This window comes from Callithrix jacchus, chromosome 2 (genome assembly GCF_049354715.1).
Source record: "Callithrix jacchus isolate 240 chromosome 2, calJac240_pri, whole genome shotgun sequence".
NCBI lineage: Eukaryota > Metazoa > Chordata > Mammalia > Primates > Cebidae > Callithrix > Callithrix jacchus.
The window spans coordinates 57,548,569-57,568,402 of NC_133503.1; the positions used below are offsets into that span (position 1 = coordinate 57,548,569).

Below are 19,834 nucleotides of genomic sequence, written 5' to 3' on the forward strand. Positions count from 1 at the left end.
CACGTGGCTCCAGGCAGTGTCCTCCTGGTAGCTAGGATCCGTTTCCTCACCTGAGAGACCTACCTGTGCTTTCACTTAATAATATCATTACAATTCCATCTCAATGGTTCCTAGGGGTGGTGTCTAGTTACCCCAGGACAAGTAGAGGACAAGAATCATTGACACATAATGAGCATTTATTATGTATCACTACCGCTCCTGTTTTATAGCTGAGAAACTGAGACTTACAAAGGTAAGGATGGAGCTGGAGTCTGGGCCTGGGCAGGGAGCCCAGAGCTGGACTCACACATGTGCCTGGACAGATGTCACTGGAGGGCAGTCTCAGGAGGAGCTGGGAGGCAGCACCATCCCTGCCCCCACTCCCCAGCGTCTGGCCTGGCTGATTCTTGGTGCTGAGCTTGGTGTGCCGGTCCTGAGTCAGGGCGCTCCTGCCTTCCAGGTACCAGCCTCCAAACCTCGCCATCTCCACCCTCTACTGGAAGGCCTGGCCCCTCCTGCTGGTCGTTGCCGCGTTCAACCCGGAGAACATCGGTGAGCCCCTGCTGGCTGGTCTGCATGCCCTTGGCCCTGCTGGTCCTTTTGCTTTTGGGGCTGTTTGTCTGTTGGAACTTGGGATGAGCCCAGCTGGGGACAAGAGGAGGAGCTGGGAGAGGGTGGGGTCACATGCCTGGGGTGGGGGGCTACCTGGTGCCCAGGGGAGCCTGCCTAGCTCTGTGCACCCTCTGGTTCCCTAGGCCTGGCTGCATGGGAGGAGTACCCGACCCTGAAGATGCTCATGGAGATGGTGATGACCAAGTGAGTCCACAGTCTCCTTGGTGGGACCGGGGCCAGGTGCCCAGGGCCTGGTCTCGTTCTGCTGGGGCTGTCTCCTGCCTCGCTCTGTGTTCCCTGCTGTCTCCTGGGCCACGCTGCGTCTGGCTTCTGTTGAACTCATGGACCTGAGCTCCTGGACCTAAGCCTGGTGCACTGTGCTCTCTTCTCTTTCCCTTGCTGGGAGAGGGGGTGTGGATTGAGGCAGCGTCACAGAGGCCAGCAGGGAGGTCCACAGGCCATCCCAGCTCCTCCTGGGCAGTGAGCATGCTGCCGACTGGAGTGGGGACTGGGCAGGCCGGGGGTGGTGTGATGCTGGAGGACATGGCAAGAGAATTGGGCCAGAGATGGGCTGGACAGGATGGAGCCAGGCCTAGTGGGCCAGGGGGCTTTAACAGGACCCAGTGTGACCCTGTGTGGGATCAGCAGTAGGTGAGCCTCAGGAACAGTTCAGTGCAGGTGGGATGAGAGTTAGCACAGCCTGCCTAGGAGATGCCCAGGGCTCACCACCATGGCAGCATTGGTGTTCAGAGAGGGCGAGGGCCGATGAGCTCTGGGGCCAGCATCCTATCTCACCAGTGACAGCACCATACCAAGGGCAGTGACTGAGGTGAAGTGGCACCTGAGGCTGTGACATCGTAGGGACAGGGAGTGTGTGTGGCCCTGGTATTGTGGGGACTGGGCATGTCTGCCTGTACATTGCAGGGAGCGGTGTATGTATGTCCTGAGATGGGAGGCCTGGCTGCTCCCCTCCCACCTCTGAAGGAGCAGGCTGACTTTGGGGCCTTGGGAACAGGGCTCAGATGAGAGCAGCCATGGGGAGTTGGGTTTTGGAACATGTGAAAGCCACATGTACTTCTGGAGGCAGAGTCTGCCCTGCAGGTCTGTCCCTGAATGGGGTGGGCAGAGCCTGCCTGGCTGTCATGCTGGGCTGTGCTCCAAGCGTGGGTTGCATGGAAAGGGAGGAGGCCTGGCTCTGACGCCTCTGGGCTTGGTGGCTCTGGTGAGGGCAGGCGTGCTGCCTGTGGATGATGAGGCAGTCGCTGGCTGGGCCTCTGGGCAGCAGTGTGGCTTCTCTCCATGGTCTCAGCTCTGACAGCATTGTAGATGGCCTGGGCGCCCTGTGCTCCTGACTGTGCTGTGCACCAGGCAGCCGCGGCCATATCGGTTTTGACCCTCTTTGACCTGAGCATGGTCCACTGGGAGCAAGCCTTTTATGGGGCAGGGTGACACACTACCCCGTCTGGCCGCAGCAACTACTCCTACCCGCCTTGCACCCTGACGGATGAGGAGACCCGGACAGAGATGATGAACCGTGAGCTGCAGACCGCTCAGCGGGAAAAGCAGGAGATCCTGGCCTTCGAGGGGCACCTGGCAGCCGCATCCACCAAGCAGACCATCACTGAGAGCAGCAGCCTCCTCCTGTCGCAGCTCACCAGCCTGGACCCCCAGTATGAAGCCCGAGCAGCCCCCTCCCCACGCCTGCCGTCAGGACCGGTGGGTGGTTGGTGTGGGTGGGACAGAGGCTGAAGAAGCTGGCAGAGCAGACCGGCAGACTCTAAAAGGCCCATGGATCCCCTTCCCCATGTCCCTGGCTTACTGCTGTTGGGCCAGGCCTTGGGCACATTGAGGTGAGGTCAGGACTGGTTGCCCATTGTGGGCTGTCAGCTGCCCCTCAGAAGCAGGGGTGGGAGGAAGGAGTGCTACCTTTGCTGTGGTTCCTGGGAGGTGATCTGCTCTGGGTGTGCTGATGTATCACATCCTCTGTGACCTTCAGGGGACCACCCCGGAGGCCTCCGCCTCACATCCTGGATCAAGTGAAAAGCCTCAACCAGTCCCTCCGCCTCGGGCACCTCTTGTGCCGGAGCCGAAACCCAGACTTCCTCCTCCATATCATCCAGCGGCAGGTGAGAGCTACGGCTCTGGGAGGTAGAGATGGTGGTCTCGGGAGGCCTGGAACCTTCCAGAGGCCTTGGTGGCCGGAAGGGGGCAGGGCACACCTGGGTGTGGGGTCCATGAGCTGGCTGCTGCCTGTGACCCTCCCCAGCTGCACAGTTACCAGGGGGCCTGGCAGCAGGTGTTGGGTCCAGAAGGTGCTGAGCGGGGGTCACCATTGCCTGCCCAGGCCTCCTCGCAGTCCATGCCCTGGCTGGCCGACCTGGTGCAGTCCAGCGAGGGCTCCCTGGACGTGCTGCCCGTGCAATGCCTGTGTGAATTCCTGTTGCATGACGCTGTGGATGATGCTGCCTCTGGGGAGGAGGACGACGAGAGTGAGAGCAAGGAGCAGAAGGCCAAGAAGCGGCAGGTCAGGGCTGCCCACCACCCCACACCACTCATCCCACCTGCCCTTCCTGCCACCTGCACTCCTGAGAGTCCCTTTATACCCACAGAGGCAGCAGAAGCAGCGGCAGCTGCTGGGCCGCCTGCAGGACCTGCTCTTGGGCCCGAAGGCCGACGAGCAGACCACATGTGAGGTGCTGGACTACTTCCTGAGGCGCCTTGGCTCCTCCCAGGTGGCCTCCCGTGTGCTGGCCATGAAGGTGAGGCTGCGGTGGGGCCCCCTGAGCACACTCTTCATGTCTAAAATGAGTGGACTGGGGCCAGGTGTGGGGGCTCACACCTATATTCCCAGCACTTTGGGAGGCTGAGGCAGGTGGATTGCCTGAGGTCGGGAGTTCAAGATCAGCCTGGCTAACATGGTGAAACCCCATCTTTACTGAAAATACGAAAATTAGCCGGGCATGGTGGCCTTGGGCCCAGCTACTCGGGAGGCTGAGGCACGAGACTTGCTTGTACCCAGGAGGTGGAGGTTGCAGTGAGCTGAGATAGCGCCATTGCACTCCAGCCTGGGCAACAAGAGCAAAACTCCATCTCTAAATAAATAAATAAAATAAATTGAGTAGGCCAGGTGCAGTGGTTTGCTGCTGTCCTCCCATCACTTTGAGAGGCCAAGGTGGGAGGATCACTTGAATCCAGGAGTTTGAGACCAGCCTGGGCAACAAAGGGAGACCCCCATCTCTACAAAAACTAAAAATTAGCTGGGTGTGATAGTGTGTGCCTGTGGTCCCAGCTACTGGGGAAGCTGAGGTCAGAGGATCACTTGAGCCCAAGAGTTTGAGACCAGCCTGGGCAACATAATGATACTCCATCTCTACAAAAAATAAAAGATGAAAAAAATTAGCCAGGTGTGGCAGCATGAACCTGGTGTTCCAAGTGTGGTCCCAGCCACTTGGGAGGCTGAGGTGGGAGAATCCCTTGAGCCCAGGAGGTTGAGGCTGCAGGGAACTGTGATCAAACCACTGCACTCTAGCCTGGGCGACAGAGTGAGACCCTGTCTTGAAAAATAAAATAAAGTGAAAATGAGTGTTCAGTGCAGCCGACTGTATTCTAAGTAGTTTCCCCATATAGGAGGGATGCACTAGTGAAATGTGAAGGGGGCGCTGCCGCCTGCCCCGTGCTTTCCTGCTGGTGACAGAAGAGGGTCCAGAGTGACTTCATGAACTTGAACAGAACGTTTTACAGAAAGAGCCTGGTCTCCTTTTTCCCTTTTACCTGTGGCCTATCCCCTAGGAAGCAAGCGCCACCTTCTCCTTGGGGCTCTGAGGACACCACACATGTGCTCCTGGGCTTGGATAAGACCTTGCCCGTTCTGCAGCAAACCAGCCCAGCTCACGTGTGTCTACTGCAGGGTTTGTCGCTGGTGCTTTCGGAAGGCAGCCTGCGGGATGGGGAGGAGAAGGAGCCCCCCATGGAGGAGGACTTGGGGGAAACTGATGTGCTGCAGGGCTACCAGTGGCTGCTGCGTGACCTGCCCCGCCTGCCTCTGTTTGATAGCGTCAGGAGCACCACAGCCCTGGCCCTGCAGCAGGTGAGAGGCCTCGGGCGGAGGAACAAGAGAGCACCGGCTGGGGGCCAACGGGGAGTGGGGAGGAACGAGAGGGTCATGGCCCTGTCCTGGCACCGCTCAGACTGCTCTTCCCTCCAGGCAATCCACATGGAGACTGACCCCCAGACCATCAGTGCTTATCTGATCTACCTGTCCCAGCACACGCCTGTGGAGGAGCAGGCCCAGCACAGTGACCTGGCTCTGGTGAGGCGGTGGGGCCAGCCAGCATTGCGGCCCTGGGGAGGGGATGGGACTAGCCAGCAGTGTGGCCCTGGGGAGCAGACAGCGCCAGCACAGCCACCCAGCCCTAGGGAGGGGACAGGGGCAGCACAGAGACCCTACCCTGGGGAAGGGGCAGGGACAGCACAGAGACCCCATCCTGGGGAAGGGGGCAGGGACAGCAGTGCGGTGCCCTGGGCTGGCAGCTTCTTGGGCCACAGGGAGGTGTTGAAGGTGGGAGGGCTGTCATGACTGCTGTGCTGGGGCCTCTGTGCCCCTGTGGCCACCTGTGCCCCTTCTTTAGTCACCACTCACTCCCTGGAGCCTTTCTCCCTGGAGTCTTTCTCCCCAGACCCTCAGGGTGCGAAGCCATGGGAGTGAGGGTGCCTTGGTCATAGCCGGGTGGAGTCTGAGCCATCAGTCCCCTCCCCGTGCCAGGAGGGTTTGAGCTATGGGCTCAGGTGGCTGGGCACCCGCCTGCTGTCAACATCTCTGCCTCACACACGGCACTGAGGGCCATGTGAACCCACAGCTTCCAGTCTTCTCTCCTGGGTGCTGTCCTTCACTGTGCTTCTCACTTTGCACTACTGTCGTCTTGTCCCCAACCTGCGCTGTGATCTAGTGAAAGTTCGTGGCCCGAGTCCTTGCGGCATGAGCAATGGGTGAATAGACGGTGGCTGCGTCTGCTTTCAGGGCCCAGTCACTGTCCTGGCCGTGAGAGCCGCGTCCTCCCTGGAGAGTCTGACCAAGCCCTGGTCATCTTTCCTAGCGGCCTGCAGCTGAGTGAGGGTCTCTGGTCATCTTCTCTGGCAGCCTGTGGCTGAGCGGGGGTCTGCGGTGCCGGGGCCCTGCTTAGGATCCCAGAGGGGGCATGCCAGCAATGAGGCTGCCCTGGCTGGCCGGAGAGCAGAGCTGTCTCAGAGCCTCTGACAGCCCCCCTGTCCACACACCAGGACGTGGCCCGGCTGGTCGTGGAGCGTTCCACCATCATGTCCCACCTCTTCTCGAAGCTCTCCCCAAGTGCTGCCTCGGACGCCGTGCTGAGCGCCCTGCTGTCCATCTTCTCTCGCTATGTGAGGCGCATGCGCCAGAGCAAGGAGGGCGAGGAGGTCTACAGCTGGGTGAGGCTGCACAGGGCTTTTGGTGCCAGCTTGGTGCCCTCAGCGCCAGCCCAGGGCCCCCGAACCTTATGGCCCCGACTCCCCCTCCTTTCCCACAGTCAGAGTCTCAGGACCAGGTCTTTCTGCGCTGGAGCAGCGGGGAGACGGCCACCATGCACATCCTCGTGGTCCACGCCATGGTCATCCTGCTGACGCTGGGCCCGCCGCGAGGTGAGCTGCATGGGTGCTGGGAGGGGCAGCTTCATGCCAGGCAGGCCACGGCCCTGACCACACCCAGCAGCTTCTGCCTCCTTGCTTTGCTTCTGGGTGGGAAGCCCCCTAGGGACCCTGTGCCCGTCTTCTCTCCTAAAGTGGATGTTGCAGTCTGTCCCTCGTGTCAGAGCACTTGGTGGAAGCTCAGGAGAGCCCCCTGTGGCGGGACCTCCCGGCCTGTAGAGCCCTGAGCTGAAGGGCCTGGTGCAGTCGGGGGCCAGAGTCCTCACTGCCCCAGCCCAGCTGTGCAGGCCTATGGTGCCCAGGAGGTGCAAACTCAGGGTTTCACTGGGTGGAGGTGCAACATGAGGCTGCCAGGCACGCGGGTCCTCTCCACAGGGCCCAGGCATGTGGCCCTGAGGATGCTCCGGCCAGCACAGTGTTTGGAAACTGGCTCCCACTGGCCATGCCCTCTGCGGATGTAGCCTTCCCTTTGCTCCTGGATGACACCAGGAACTGCTCCCACATCACCCCATTGTGTCTGCCAGTGGGGTGAGGGGCTGGAACCCCCTTGCTGGGAGTCAGGTGGACGTGGATGGGCTGTGCCAGTGTGGTGACCCCTGTTGGAAGGCAGATATGGTCACAGGCATCACCCTTGGGAAGGGCAGCAGGGGAAGGTGGTCCCTGGGCCTGTGGGGTTTTCCATTGGTTTTGTGGAGCCAGACAGCTGGACAGGACCTAGTTCAGCCAAGTAGAGCTCCAAGGGCAGGGGCTGGGCAGGGACACACACATGTCACTTGGCCAAGACAAAATGGCAGTGACGCCACCTGCCCTCTTGTAGCGTCTGTGTTCTCTTAACACAAAACATCTGCATGTAGCAAGTGCTCACCTAGCACGGGAGCCTCCCCTGCTCCTCCCAAGCCTCAGAGTCCCCCTTGGGAGAGGAGGTGCTTCTAGCCTTGGCACTAGCTGTGCTTGGGGCTGGGCTCCTGGTGGGTCTGAAGGCTGCTCACCTGTTGCCTTTCCTGAAGCTGACGACAGCGAGTTCCAGGCACTGCTGGACATCTGGTTTCCGGAGAAGAAGCCACTACCCACCGCCTTCCTGGTGGACACCTCAGAGGAGGCGCTGCTGCTGCCTGACTGGCTGAAGCTGCGCATGATCCGCTCTGAGGTGCTCCGCCTGGTGGACGCCGGTACGGCCAGGCTGGGCTCGGGTGGGGGCTGCTGACTTAGGGGTCCCAGGCCTCTCACCTGCTCCTACGCTCTGAGGTTCCCCACCTGGTGGATACCAGTATGGCCAGGCTGGGCTCGGGCGGGGGCTGCTGACTCGGGGGTCCTAGGCGCCTTGCCTGCTCCTCGTGGAGCGACCTCCAGCCATAGCAGAGGAAGGGGTCAGCTGGGTGGCCTCGGGATCCTGCAGATCATATGTCCTGGCCACACAGGGCTGTGCTGGGCCCTGGGAGACCTAAGGCGGCCTGTGCTTGCTCGTCCGATAGGGCCTACTGTCAGGCTCAGGGACCTGGAGTGAGAAACAGGTCGTCGACGGAAAGAAGAGAAAGTGGTCTGGGGTTGGAGGGGAGGAGGGGAAGTGGTGGGGCCTCTGAGTTGGTCCTTGAAGGGGGTCCCAGCAAGGGCTGAGCAAGGGGCCTGGGCCGGCACAGGTCAGTAGGGCTGGTGCCTAGGCACAGTGAGGGGACATGGTGGATGGCTTGGTGAGTGAGTGGGGCTGGCTCAGGAGGCCCACGACCGCCAAGGGGTCTAGGCTCCTGTATGCCTAGAGAGGAGACAGCCACAGTAGCCTGCGTGCAGCAGGGAGGTGCGCTGCTCCATGCCACCATACACCCTCCTAAGCGTCCACCCCACCCCCGAGCTGCCATTCAGGGCCCAAGGTGGTCCCAAGCTGCTGCCCCCTTCTGCGGCCCCAGGTGTTGGGTGGGGCCACCAAGTATACAATGCCCCAGGTCTTGAGTGGGGCCACCAGGTGCATGCAGCCCTAGCTGGGGCAACCAAGCCCATGTGGCCCAGGGTCTTGGGTGGCATCACTGAGCACGTGTACCCTCAGCCCTGCAGGACCTGGAGCCGCAGCAGCTGCTGCTGTTTGTGCAGTCCTTCGGCATCCCCGTGTCCAGCATGAGCAAACTCCTCCAGTTCCTGGACCAGGCAGTGGCCCATGACCCCCAGACGCTGGAGCAGAACATCATGGACAAGAGTAAGATGCCGGGGACCTGCGGGGTGGGGTTGCACACCTGGTGCCAGCCTCAGCCTGGCCAGGTGCTTTAGGGCCTGGGTGGGCCCAGAGCAGGGTGGGTGATCCGAGGTCAGGTGGGCATGGATGGTACACATGGGCAGGCTTAGAGTGGTAGGTTGATGAGGCTGGCATAGTCAGGAGAGAGCCAAGCCCTGGGCCTGCCCCAACCCCAGGCCAGGCACCCACTCGGGCTGTTTGGAGCTTAGAGGGAGATTTTGGGGCTCTCAAGGCCGACTGAGTCCTCTCAGCTTCAGAAGTCCTTGGGAAGTGTTAGTGGGGGCATCCCCAGCTCTGGTTTCTGTGGAGGGGGAAGGACTTGCTCCCTGGCCCCTGGCCATGCCCAGGCGTGACCCTGCTGCTGTCTGCAGATTACATGGCCCACCTGGTGGAGGTCCAGCATGAGCGAGGCGCCTCCGGAGGCCAGACTTTCCACTCCCTGCTCACAGCCTCCTTGCCGCCCCGCCGAGGTACTGGGGAGGGGTGGGGCCTGCACAGAGACCCAGCCTGGGGAGGGGGCAGTGCTCACTTGCGGATACCAACCTGATGGGCTTCCACAGAGGTTCTCAGCCCATCTTTGGTCAGCGTTTGTCTCTGGCCAGCTGGTGAGTTCCAATTCAGAGTCTGAGATCCCTGTGGTCCTGAGCGAGACCCAGGGTCCTTGGGGAGCACAGCCCCCAGGTCTGGGTAACGGTCCCTGGGCAGGGCTGGCCATGGCTTGCGAAGCTCCCACCACTGAAATCCGGTCAGAAAGTGTCCAGCCACTGACGGTTCTCCTGTCTCTGCAGAGAGCACAGAGGCACCCAAACCAAAGAGCAGCCCCGAGCAGCCCTCGGGCCAGGGCCGGATTCGGGCAGGGACCCAGCTCCGCGTGCTGGGCCCTGAGGACGACCTGGCTGGCATGTTCCTCCAGGTAGTGATGCCGCTGCTCCTAGGTCTCCATCTGCAGCCCCTCTTCCTGGGTGCAGCCTCCCCTGTTGTCTTGCACGCACAGTGGCCTTTACACGGGGGACTGCCAGACACTGGCACACTGCTTTACGTATTACCCCCGTGCTCTCAGAGGGAGGCTCAGGCCAACATTGGGGAAGGGGGTCACCCCACACCCTCCCTGCCATCCTTGCACATCCCTCTGTGGGGCACCCGGTTTGATGCAGAAGCTGAGGTTGCAGGGCTTGCCCGAGGTCTTGCTGCTGTAGCTGGGGATCCTGATGGAGCCTGGTGGGCCCTGGGCATGCTCTGGATACCTTCATCCTATGGGGCAGCTCCTGGGTGTTGGGGTCCCTTACCATTCCCCATCACAGGTCTTAATGGCCCTGTGCTCCTCAGGCCACAAGGTGGGGGCCACAAATGAACAGGGACACAATGGGATGGTGTTCTGGCATGGAGCTGCATCAGGCACTTAGCATCTCTGCCCACTCCCTCTCCCCCCCCCCCTTCTGCCTCCCCTTGACACCACCCTCTCCTGTTCCAGATCTTCCCACTCGGCCCAGACCCTCGGTGGCAGAGCTCCAGTCCCCGCCCCATGGTGCTCGCCCTGCAGCAGGCCCTGGGTCAGGAGCTGGCCCAAGTTGTCCAGGGCAACCCTGAGGTGCCGGGCATCACGGTGCGAGTCCTGCAGGCCCTCGCCACCTTGCTCAGCTCCCCACACGGTGGTGCCCTGGTGATGTCCATGCACCACAGCCACTTCCTGGCCTGCCCGCTGATGCGCCAGCTTTCCCAGTACCAGGTACCCAGAGCCCCTCGGGTGGGAGGTGAAAGGAGGGAGGTCGGTGAGGACTCGGCCTCCTGCAGGATGGCCTGGATGTTCTGCGACTGCTTCTCTGTGGGTCTCGGGTCTCAATTTCTAAGTGAAAAAGGACAGGGCCCCAGGGAGCGGGGGCATGGTCCACTTTTTTTCAGTGAGCATTCCCCCAGATCGGGAGGTGGGGGTGGCACAGCTTCTGCCTGTTCACATGCCACCACCCAGGCTTGCTGCTCCTTCCTTGCTTTCCCCATCTGTTGGTGTCTGCTTGGGACTGTTTTACTTGTTTGTCTGTGTTAATTTCTTCTCCTGAGCCATATGGGAGCCCTCACCAGCTGGGGGGTTTCGAAAGGGTCTTTTCGAGGTTGTCTGGGCCCATGCAGGGGAGGCACCATTTCAGGCAGCAGGAGGGATGAGGTTGGCCTGAGCCGCAGGTGCTGGTCATGGCAGGTCCCAGCAGCCTCGTTGCCCCTGCTCTGGGCCTTAAGTGCTGGGTCCCCATGTCCTCTGAGGATGGTGAGTGGCAGGGGTCAGCTGTCGTCTGCCAGGGTAGCCACGTGCCGCTTTGTCCCCACAGTGCTGTGTGCCACAGGACACTGGCTTCTCCTCACTCTTCTTGAAGGTGCTCCTGCAGATGCTGCAGTGGCTGGACAGCCCCGGTGTGGAGGATGGGCCCCTGCGGGCACAGCTCAGGCTGCTTGCCAGTCAGGCCTCAGCCGGGTGCAGGCTCAGTGATGGTGAGTACCCTGCCTGGCTGGCAGGTTGCCAGGGGCATTAGACGGAGGCACATGGAGTGGCCAAGTGGCCTGGCCCCCCAAGGCCTGGGGAGTGGCATGAGGCATGGCCACCTTGGGCCTCCCAGGATGGGGCACACTGAGAGGGGTGAGTGCTGGAGCCTCGGGGCGCTGACAGAGTCTTCCTACAGTGCGAGGGGGGCTCCTGCGCCTGGCGGAGGCCCTGGCCTTCCATCAGGACCCAGAGGTGATCAGCTCCACCATCCGTGCGGTCATCGCCACCCTAAGGTCTGGGGAGCAGTGCAGCGTGGAGCCAGAGCTTATCAGCAAAGGTACCTTCCTGGCCCAGTCCCCTTGGGCCACAGGGGCCCTAGGAAGACCCAAGCCTGAGGCTCCTTCTTGCTGCCCAGTGGGGACAGACAGTGACTGTTCAACACTGTTCCCAGAAAGTGCCCACAGAGGTCCCCTCCCAGATGCCCCAGGGTGGGGCCTCTTGAGAATGAGTTGGAGCTTTCTCCTTGGGGTGCCGCCGATCACTGGTGCACCCAGCAAAGTGAGCCCTGGTCCTGGCTACACTCTCTAGCCCCAGCTGGGCCCCACTGTTGGGTCCCACACACACTCACCCCACATCTCCCCCCGACCGGCCCACGCCCACTTGGTGGCACCTCCCCAACCTGGGAGTGACCTGCCTGTCCCTCTGTCCCTCGTGCAGTCCTCCGGGGGCTGATCGAGGTGCAGTCCCCGCATCTGGAGGAGCTGCTGAGAGCACTCTTTTCTGCCACCCCGGATGCTGCTGCCCCGTTTCCGGCCTCCAAGCCCGTGGTGGTGGTGAGTTCCCTGCTGCTGCAGGAGGAGGAGCCCCTGGCTACAGGGAAGCCAGGCGCCGACAGTGGCAGGTGAGCTGGGGCACTGCACATGGCTGGGGCAGGTGGTCGGGTAGCATGGGCCCCTCCCTGAGCCTCCTTTCTTCTGTAGCCTGGAGGCCGTGCGGCTGGGGCCCTCATCGGGCCTCCTGGTGGACTGGCTGGAGATGCTGGACCCTGAGGTGGTCAGCAGCTGCCCTGACCTTCAGCACAGACTGCTCTTCTCCCAGAGGAAGGTGGGCAGCACCAGCTTCAGCACAGGACCCACCCAGGGCAAAGGGCTCTTCCGAACCCAGAGTGCCGCAGCCTTGGCCTGGGCGAGCCTTGCAGGGCTCCAGCAGCTCCCCCTGCTCTGAGCCCATGTGTCCCTGTAGCAGCCCAGAGGAAAAGCAGGGTCCCCCATTGGCTCCAGCAGAACCCAGGCCAGGGTCATGGTCACCTGTGGACCAGCACTGTGACCAGCCAGATATGGGATGGGGTGGGTGGACAGGTGGGTCAGCCCCACCAAACCCTGTAGATCATTCCGGCCTCCATCTTCCCGAAGGGAATGGGGCTATGGCTGGCAGAAGGGAGGGTAGGTACAAGTTTCCCCAGATCCCCCAAAGGGGAGGGATAGCTTCACCAGAAGGGCTGCACAGAGCCCCGGGCATCTCTGCCCTGTGGCATGGCTCCTGTGGAAGAGGTGGGGAAGCACTATGCAGGCACCAGGAGAGACCCTCCGGCACCACACGATGGGGCCTGGTGTCACCAGCAGTGCCCCGAGCCTCTGCTCTGAGTGGCTCCACAGGGAAGCTGAGTCTGTCAACACTGTTCAACAGTGACTGTTCAACAGGCCCAGGTGAGGCCATCCGGCCTTCTTCCTTCCTCCACAGGGCAAAGGTCAGGCCCAGGTACTCTCTTTCCGCCCCTACCTCCTGGCCCTCTTCACACACCAGTCCAGCTGGCCCACACTACACCAGTGCATCCGTGTCCTGCTGGGCAAGAGCCGGGAGCAAAGGTGGGCACCTCCTCGTCCCCGACTGGGCTGTGTGTGCACTGGCCTTCACCAGAACTCTCCCAGCGCCAGCTCTGACGGGTGTCTCCCATGCAGAGATGAGACACTGAATGCTCAGTGGAACCCATGCCTCCCCTCAGGTTCGACCCTTCCGCCTCTCTGGACTTCCTCTGGGCCTGCATCCACGTTCCTCGCATCTGGCAGGGGCGGGACCAGCGTACCCCGCAGGCAGGTCTTGGAAGGGTGGCCCGTCCCTGAGAGGGGGTGGTGCTCCAGGGCTGATGCAGGTGCCCATTGCAGAAGCGTCGGGAGGAGCTGGTGCTGCGAGTCCAGGGCCCAGAACTCATCAGCCTGGTGGAGCTGATCCTGGCTGAGGCTGAGACGCGGAGCCAGGACGGGGATGCAGCCGCCTGCAGCCTCATCCAGTCCCGGCTGCCCTTGCTGCTCAGCTGCTGCCACGGGGACGACGAGAGCGTCAGGAAGGTGACGGACCACCTGACAGGCTGCATCCAGCAGCGGGGAGACAGGTGCTCAGGCCCCCCAGCCCTGGATGCTGCCTGGGAGTGAGCCCTCAGGAGAGTCGAGGCCCAGTCCCGGGTGGGGTGCTGTCACACCTGGCCCCATCCGCTCAGCGAATCCCCTCTGTCTTCCAGTGTGCTGGGCAGGTGCTGCCGAGACCTCCTCCTGCAGCTCTACCTGCAGCGGCCAGAGCTTCGGGTGCCTGTGCCCGAGGTCCTGCTGCACAGTGAAGGGGCCACTGGCAGCAGCATCTGCAAGGTGAGGGCACCACTCCACTGCTCCCCGCTGCACTCCCAGGAGCCCTGGCTGGGCAGGGAGGGAGGGCAGAGGCCACAAACCCTCCTGCCCCTTCCCGGTCTGTGCTGCCCTGCAGCCCTGTGGGTTTATTTGCATTGAGTTTGCTACCGAGGGAGCCTTCGGGTGGTCTGTTCGCTGGGTGCCGTCCAGCACAGCCTGGAGACTCGTGGTATCACGAGCACCGAGCAGCCTGCCATCGTGTGGATTCACCATTAATTTATTCGTTCACCTGCTGGTAGACGTGGGGTCATGTCCAGTTTGGAGCAGTCACAGCTGCTGGGGCCTTGTGCACAGGTCTTGGTGGACAGCTGGGTCTGCTCCTCTACAGTGACCCTGGGGGGAAGGCTGGGCTTTCCATCCCAGCTCCCCCTTTGCTGGCTGGAACCTACAGCCTGTCTTCTGCTGGTACCACAGAGAGCAGCTGACTTTCTAGTCATTTCTGCTTGTGATTTTTCACTTATATGTTGTTTTACTCATTGAAATCACCCTCTACGAGCAGGTTTGTGGAGGTGGTTTTGAGGTGGGGTGTCTGTTGCCTAGGCTGGAGTGTAATGGCACCATCGTAGCTCACTGCAGTTTCAACCTCCCGTGCTCAAGTGATCCTCCCACCTTAGCCTCCTGAGTAGCTGGGACCACAGGCATGCACTACCACACCCAGTTAATCTTTTTGTATTTTTAAAATAGATATGGGGGTCTCACCATGTTGCCCAAGCTGGTCTTGAACTCCTGGGCTCTGGTGATCTTCCTGTCTCGGCCTCTTAAAGTGCTGGGATCACAGGTGTGAGCCATCGTGCTTGGCTGATGTGCAGTTTTGGCTTGTTTCCCGTTCAGTGCCTCATTTGGTGCTGAGCTTTGCTTTTATACTTTGTGGGATAGCCAGCCTGCCCTCCCAAGGTGCCCATGGAAGCCATGGAGGAACCAGTTCCTCTGCTCATGGCATGGCATGAGGTGGATCTTGGCCGTAGCTGGCAGCCAGGCTGAGTGTGGGCAGGCAGGCAAGGGGAGCCTGCAGGCCCTGGCCTCACAGCGCCCTTCCCTGCAGCTGGATGGCCTCATTCACCGCTTCATCACGCTCTTTGCGGACACCAGTGACACCCGGGCGTCAGAGAACCGAGGGGCGGACGCCAGCATGGCCTGCCGGAAGCTGGCAGTGGCTCACCCGCTGCTGCTGCTCAGGTACTGCCCCAGAAAACCTGCCCTTGCCAGACTTTGGTTTAACCAGGGGCCTGAGGCTCTCTAACCTGGGCAACTAGAGCAAAACTCCCTTTCAAAATTACAAAAACATTCCATCCATGAAGAAACAAAAAAGAAAAATAATTAAAAAACAAAAACACACACATAGCAAAGGGTTTGCAGTTGAGGTTGACTGAGGGGTCAGAGCCCTGGGCTGGGCGTCAGGCAGGAGGACCTGGGTGGGCCCCAGAGAGGAGTGATTCATCCCCACTTCCTAGAGCAGGTGGAGGGGGGCAGCACACAGTCTGGCCCCCAGGGCACAGGCAGTGGGGCCCTCCTGGGGATGTGTGCCATGTGAGCCGGCTGGCCAGGGCTGACTGGGCCCTCACCCGCCCGCAGGCACCTGCCCATGATCGCAGCGCTCCTGCATGGCCGCACCCACCTCAACTTCCAGGAGTTCCGGCAGCAGAATCACCTGAGCTGCTTCCTGCACGTGCTGGGCCTGCTGGAGCTGCTGCAGCCGCACGTGTTCCGCAGCGAGCACCAGGGGGCGCTGTGGGACTGCCTGCTGTCCTTCATCCGCCTGCTGCTGGTGCGTGCTCCCGCCGTCTGCCCTCACGCTCCCTTTTACTCCCTTGGCCCTGGCCTGGGCCCTCATCATCTACCCGGGAGTGGGAAGACCCCTGCGGCCAGGGCCCAGGCCAGGCCCCCTGCCCTGGGGACCAGCTCCCACACTGGGAAGCCCCTGCCCACTGCCTGTCATGTGCCTGGAGGGCCCACATGCTGGAGAAACCTAGCCCAGACCCTCCATGCTGCTTTCTGCATGTCCCTTGTGCCACCTCAAGCCCCTCATTTATCTGGGCATGTGCCCCAGACAGCCGTGTCCACACCCTGACAGGCCACGCTGGGCCACCCTCAGGTCCATGACCACCATCCATGGTGGTTGGCAGAGGGGGCTCGTTGGCTGTGGGGTCTGTGGCCTGAGGCTCTGGGAGCAGGATGGGAGCATAGGCTCTGTTTTGGCCCCTCAGGGCAGAGCAGCTCCAGGGCACAGCTTTTCCTTTGCAGAATTACAGGAAGTCCTCCCGCCACCTGGCTGCTTTCATCAACAAGTTTGTGCAGTTCATCCACAAGTACATCACCTGCAACGCCCCCGCAGCTGTCTCCTTCCTGCAGAAGCATGCCGACCCACTCCAGTGAGTGCCCACAGGCTCCAGGAAAGCCTCGGGCCTCGAGCAAGGGTTCAGCCAGGCTCTGGGGGGCACTCCCGGCAAGGCTGTGTTGGGTCAGATCTGCAGCTCCTGAGGCCAGGGAGGGCTGCTGAGTGTGGTGTTCATCCCAGGGTGCAGAGGCTGCCCCTCCTGTGCCAGAGCTGTCCCAACCGATCCCTACAGCTCTCTGCCCATTCCATACACACAGGCCCTCCCTGTCTGGCCCTCCCTGTGAGCATCCCAGCCTCTGCTGTGCACCTGGGTCCATGCCCTTCCATGCCACCCTAGTTCGGCCTGCTAGAGTCTTCCTCCCAAGTGAAAGTATCTTCTCCCCGCAGTGACCTATCTTTTGACAACAGTGACTTGGTCATGCTGAAGTCCCTCCTCGCAGGGCTCAGCCTGCCCAGCAGAGACGGGAGGGCCGACCAAGGCCTGGATGAGGAGGGCGAGGGTGAGTGGAGCTGGTGGGGGCTGGTGGGGGCTGCCGGAAGCAGCTGTGGAACAGTCCTGCAGGGCCTGGTTTTCCTGACTGCAAAGTCAGACCTGGCCATCCGAGGCTCCCAATGGGGGCTTTGTGAGCCTGGGACCTTGCTAGCTGGCCCCTGGCCCACCTCACATGGGCTAAGCGCTGACTGAGCATCAGCACACCCATCCCAGCACATTGCCCTTTCCTGCCACACCAGCCCTGCCCCTGGAAGATCCCTCGCCCACCCTCCCCACAGCATATACCCCGCAGGCCCTGGCATATCCCTCACCCTCCCATACCCTCCACCACAGCACATCACCCCGCCTCCCCGGCACATTACCTTGCCTCCCAGGCACATCACCCCACCTCCACGGCACATCCCCTGCCCACCAGCGCTTATCCCAGGTGTCCCTCCCCAGGAAGCCTCCCCTGGTTTTGCTGAGCTGGGCTTGTCCTTGGCTCTTCACACCTGTCCTTCCCTGCCTGACGATGACACGAGATCACAGCTGATCTCTTTCCCCTCCTGAGGGAGACAGGATGCCGCATTAGGTCTCTGTCTCCCACCTGAAGATGATACAGTGCCACAGCAGGTCTCTCCCATGCTGCTGGAAGAACGCCAGGTCCAGGGCCCAAGGGACCATCCTGCCTTGTGCCCAGGGGGTTGTGGCCTGCATTTCGAGAAGCCCAGCAGGGAGACTCCCAAAGGTGCCTGCGCCCAATCCAAAGGCAGCTTCCAGCCCATGGCTCCATCCCGGTTATGGAGCACTGCTGTGTACACGCATCCTGGGAGCCTGGGTGGTGGCCACTGTGCTCTGGGGAGGGCAGGCCCTGGTGCTTCAGTGTGGCCCGTCCTGCCGCTCCCGCCCTCCCGAAGCACTGACACTGTCTTCCAGAGGAGAGCTCTGCCGGCTCCTTGCCCCTGGTCAGCGTCTCCCTGTTCACCCCTCTGACCACGGCCGAAATGGCCCCCTACATGAAGCGGCTTTCCCGGGGCCAGACAGTGGAGGGTGAGTTGGGGCCCTGCTTCGCCCACTCGAGATCAGTGCCTGATCGGCACCTTGGGTCCCCTGGGGCTGTAGGCGGCAGCTGTCTAGGCGCTGATTTTGGTGTAAGCATGGCCCACACTGGGCTATGGGTGGGTGGGCCATTCCTCACAGTGGGGGGCACCCCCAGAGAGGGCCTTAGACACTCAAGGGCCCAGGGGAGCTGGAGGGGGCTGCTCTGCTCCACAGTAAAAAGCAGAGGAGCCCCCTGAGGTGGTGGGGGCACAACGGGAAGAGGCCAGGCAGGTGGGCAGGACCAGTGGCCACCTTCAGAGAAGAGCCAGGGCTGGGCAGCCTGGATAGGGTTGGGTGGCAGGGACACTTGGTACTCAGAGCACCCTGGATGTGAGGGTCACCATGAGGGGTCAGCCGCTCTCCTTAGAGGCCACTTGGTGGGAGCAGTGACGGGCATCTGCAGAGCTTGGGCGAGGGTGACCACTGAGGGCGTCACTGGCCTCATGTTTGCCAGTGCTTTCCATCCTGTGGTGCTTGGGGCCTTGCCCCCTCTGAGTGGCTGGGGTGGGGTGGGCAGACGTCCGCCTGGGCCCTGCAGCTCTGACCTGGCCCTCTCTCTGTGTTAGATCTGCTGGAGGTTCTGAGTGACATAGATGAGATGTCCCGGCGGAGACCTGAGATCCTGGGCTTCTTCTCAGTAAGCTGGGTGGGGCTGAGGGAGAGCTGGGAGGAGCCGCTCCCTTGGAGAACCCCAGCAGGGCCGCCACCCCCACACGGTGCCTGCTCTAAGCCCCAGCGAGTCCTCTAAGGCTGGGCTTCGGGTGGGGCCCCAGGCTGGGACTGCTCAGTGGTGCATGTGTCCTGCCCTCTGGTTGGGAGCTTAGAGTCCCCTGCCATTGCTGTCAACCATCCTGAGACCAAGAGACCAAGTGATGAAGAGGCCTCGATGAGGGCTGGGCCCCCCAGTCACATACTTCCCACCTTTCCCCCTGTCAGACCAACCTGCAGCGGCTGATGAGCTCGGCCGAGGAGTCTTGCCGCAACCTGGCCTTCAGCCTGGCCCTTCGCTCCATCCAGAACAGCCCCAGGTGAGGCCAGCCCTGCCGCCACCGCCGGCCTCTGTCCCAGCACCCTCCAGGCCCTGCTAACCCAGGTGACAGGTTGACTCGCCTATGGCCAGGCCAGGCTTCCAGGCGGCTTCCTGTTGGGTGGGGACCTGACGTGGGCACAGGGTGGAGGTGCCCACTGAAGTGCCTGGCTCTTTCAGCATCGCAGCTGATTTCCTGCCCACGTTCATGTACTGCTTGGGCAGCCAGGATTTTGAGGTGGTGCAGACAGCCCTCAGGAACCTGCCTGAGTACACCCTCCTGTGCCAAGGTAAGGACTAGTCCCCCACCCAGGGCCCTGGCAGCCCTCGGGGAGTCCGCAGAGTCTCCTGAGAGCTGGTTCTTGGAAGTCCCAAGGTCTGGTCACTACGGCCAGTGTGACGTGCGGGGCCCCATCTCCCCCACAGAGCACGCGGCTGTACTGCTGCACCGGGCCTTCCTGGTGGGCATGTATGGCCAGATGGACCCCAGCGCGCAGATCTCCGAGGCCCTGAGGATGCTGCATATGGAGGCTGTAATGTGAGCCTGTGGCGGCTGACCTACCTCAGCCCCGGCCCAGCCCGTCCACAGGGGATCCTGAGGCATAGCCCAGAAAGCCTGGGCATTACTAGTCTCCCCAAGCAGATGAGGGGCCAAGCCCTGAGGCCAGGCAGGCCTGGAAGCAATACTCTGAGCCCTGGGGTGGCTCCAGTCCAGCTGCTGGCATGGGGGGCCCTCCACCAAGCCCTCAGGCACCCTGTGGCCCACAGCCCTGCTACAGAAGGATCCCGCTGGGCTGGTTTTGAATGAAATGTTCTGAACTCTCCATGTGCTCTCTGGTGTCCTGTGTTACCCTCAGGACAGTGGGAGCCTCGAGGACTGGCCTTGGCTCCGCAGCCCGGTAGCACAGGGAGTTGAGAGGGTCCTGGGAGGTGGAGACCAAGGCCAGGCTGGGCTCTCCCTCAGGCCAGCCGTTTCCATAGGTGTGGAGGGTCGGGGGACGCTGCCTGCTCGGCCACCCCAACTGTCATTGCTGCCTCCCGTCAGGTGCCAAACCAGGGCCCTGCCTGACACCAAGTTCTCTGTTGAGCGAGTCCAGCCTTGTCAGGCTATGTTGGAGACTGACCTGGCTGACTGGTCTCCCCTCCTCTTCCGAAAGGATCAACAAGGCCCTGCGAGCCTTGACTGGGTGTCGCCCTGTGGGAACCGAGTAGGGGTCCCAGTCCAGAAGAGTCTAAGTAGCCGGCAGTGCTTCGTGGCCTGCTTTTCTGAGCACTTGC

At 61.9% G+C, this 19,834-nt stretch overlaps 1 protein-coding gene across 4 annotated transcripts in view; it reads left to right on the top strand.

Annotated features, from left to right (window-relative positions):
- Positions 1 to 19,380, top strand: part of INTS1 (integrator complex subunit 1) — a 33,133-nt gene extending 13,753 nt beyond the window's left edge. Inside the window, exons 17-49 of one of the 4 annotated variants that reach the window (XM_035289811.3) lie at positions 440 to 531; positions 735 to 795; positions 2,064 to 2,261; positions 2,588 to 2,717; positions 2,936 to 3,115; positions 3,201 to 3,350; positions 4,499 to 4,678; positions 4,796 to 4,900; positions 5,869 to 6,036; positions 6,135 to 6,246; positions 7,260 to 7,421; positions 8,291 to 8,437; positions 8,845 to 8,943; positions 9,262 to 9,386; positions 9,945 to 10,199; positions 10,792 to 10,951; positions 11,140 to 11,280; positions 11,661 to 11,844; positions 11,924 to 12,047; positions 12,684 to 12,808; positions 12,946 to 13,033; positions 13,106 to 13,332; positions 13,459 to 13,582; positions 14,664 to 14,797; positions 15,194 to 15,386; positions 15,863 to 15,990; positions 16,344 to 16,456; positions 17,042 to 17,176; positions 17,365 to 17,478; positions 18,096 to 18,166; positions 18,466 to 18,557; positions 18,737 to 18,846; positions 18,983 to 19,380. In XM_035289811.3, coding sequence (XP_035145702.3) covers positions 440 to 531; positions 735 to 795; positions 2,064 to 2,261; positions 2,588 to 2,717; positions 2,936 to 3,115; positions 3,201 to 3,350; positions 4,499 to 4,678; positions 4,796 to 4,900; positions 5,869 to 6,036; positions 6,135 to 6,246; positions 7,260 to 7,421; positions 8,291 to 8,437; positions 8,845 to 8,943; positions 9,262 to 9,386; positions 9,945 to 10,199; positions 10,792 to 10,951; positions 11,140 to 11,280; positions 11,661 to 11,844; positions 11,924 to 12,047; positions 12,684 to 12,808; positions 12,946 to 13,033; positions 13,106 to 13,332; positions 13,459 to 13,582; positions 14,664 to 14,797; positions 15,194 to 15,386; positions 15,863 to 15,990; positions 16,344 to 16,456; positions 17,042 to 17,176; positions 17,365 to 17,478; positions 18,096 to 18,166; positions 18,466 to 18,557; positions 18,737 to 18,846; positions 18,983 to 19,098 — 4,543 coding nt within the window. In that variant the 3' untranslated portion in view covers positions 19,099 to 19,380. The remainder of the gene's footprint in view (positions 1 to 439; positions 532 to 734; positions 796 to 2,063; positions 2,262 to 2,587; positions 2,718 to 2,935; positions 3,116 to 3,200; positions 3,351 to 4,498; positions 4,679 to 4,795; positions 4,901 to 5,868; positions 6,037 to 6,134; positions 6,247 to 7,259; positions 7,422 to 8,290; positions 8,438 to 8,844; positions 8,944 to 9,261; positions 9,387 to 9,944; positions 10,200 to 10,791; positions 10,952 to 11,139; positions 11,281 to 11,660; positions 11,845 to 11,923; positions 12,048 to 12,683; positions 12,809 to 12,945; positions 13,034 to 13,105; positions 13,333 to 13,458; positions 13,583 to 14,663; positions 14,798 to 15,193; positions 15,387 to 15,862; positions 15,991 to 16,343; positions 16,457 to 17,041; positions 17,177 to 17,364; positions 17,479 to 18,095; positions 18,167 to 18,465; positions 18,558 to 18,736; positions 18,847 to 18,982) is intronic. The other 3 variants (XM_035289812.3, XM_035289813.3, XM_035289814.3) reach the window with 3 other exon arrangements.
- The last annotated feature ends 454 nt before the right edge of the window (positions 19,381 to 19,834 follow it).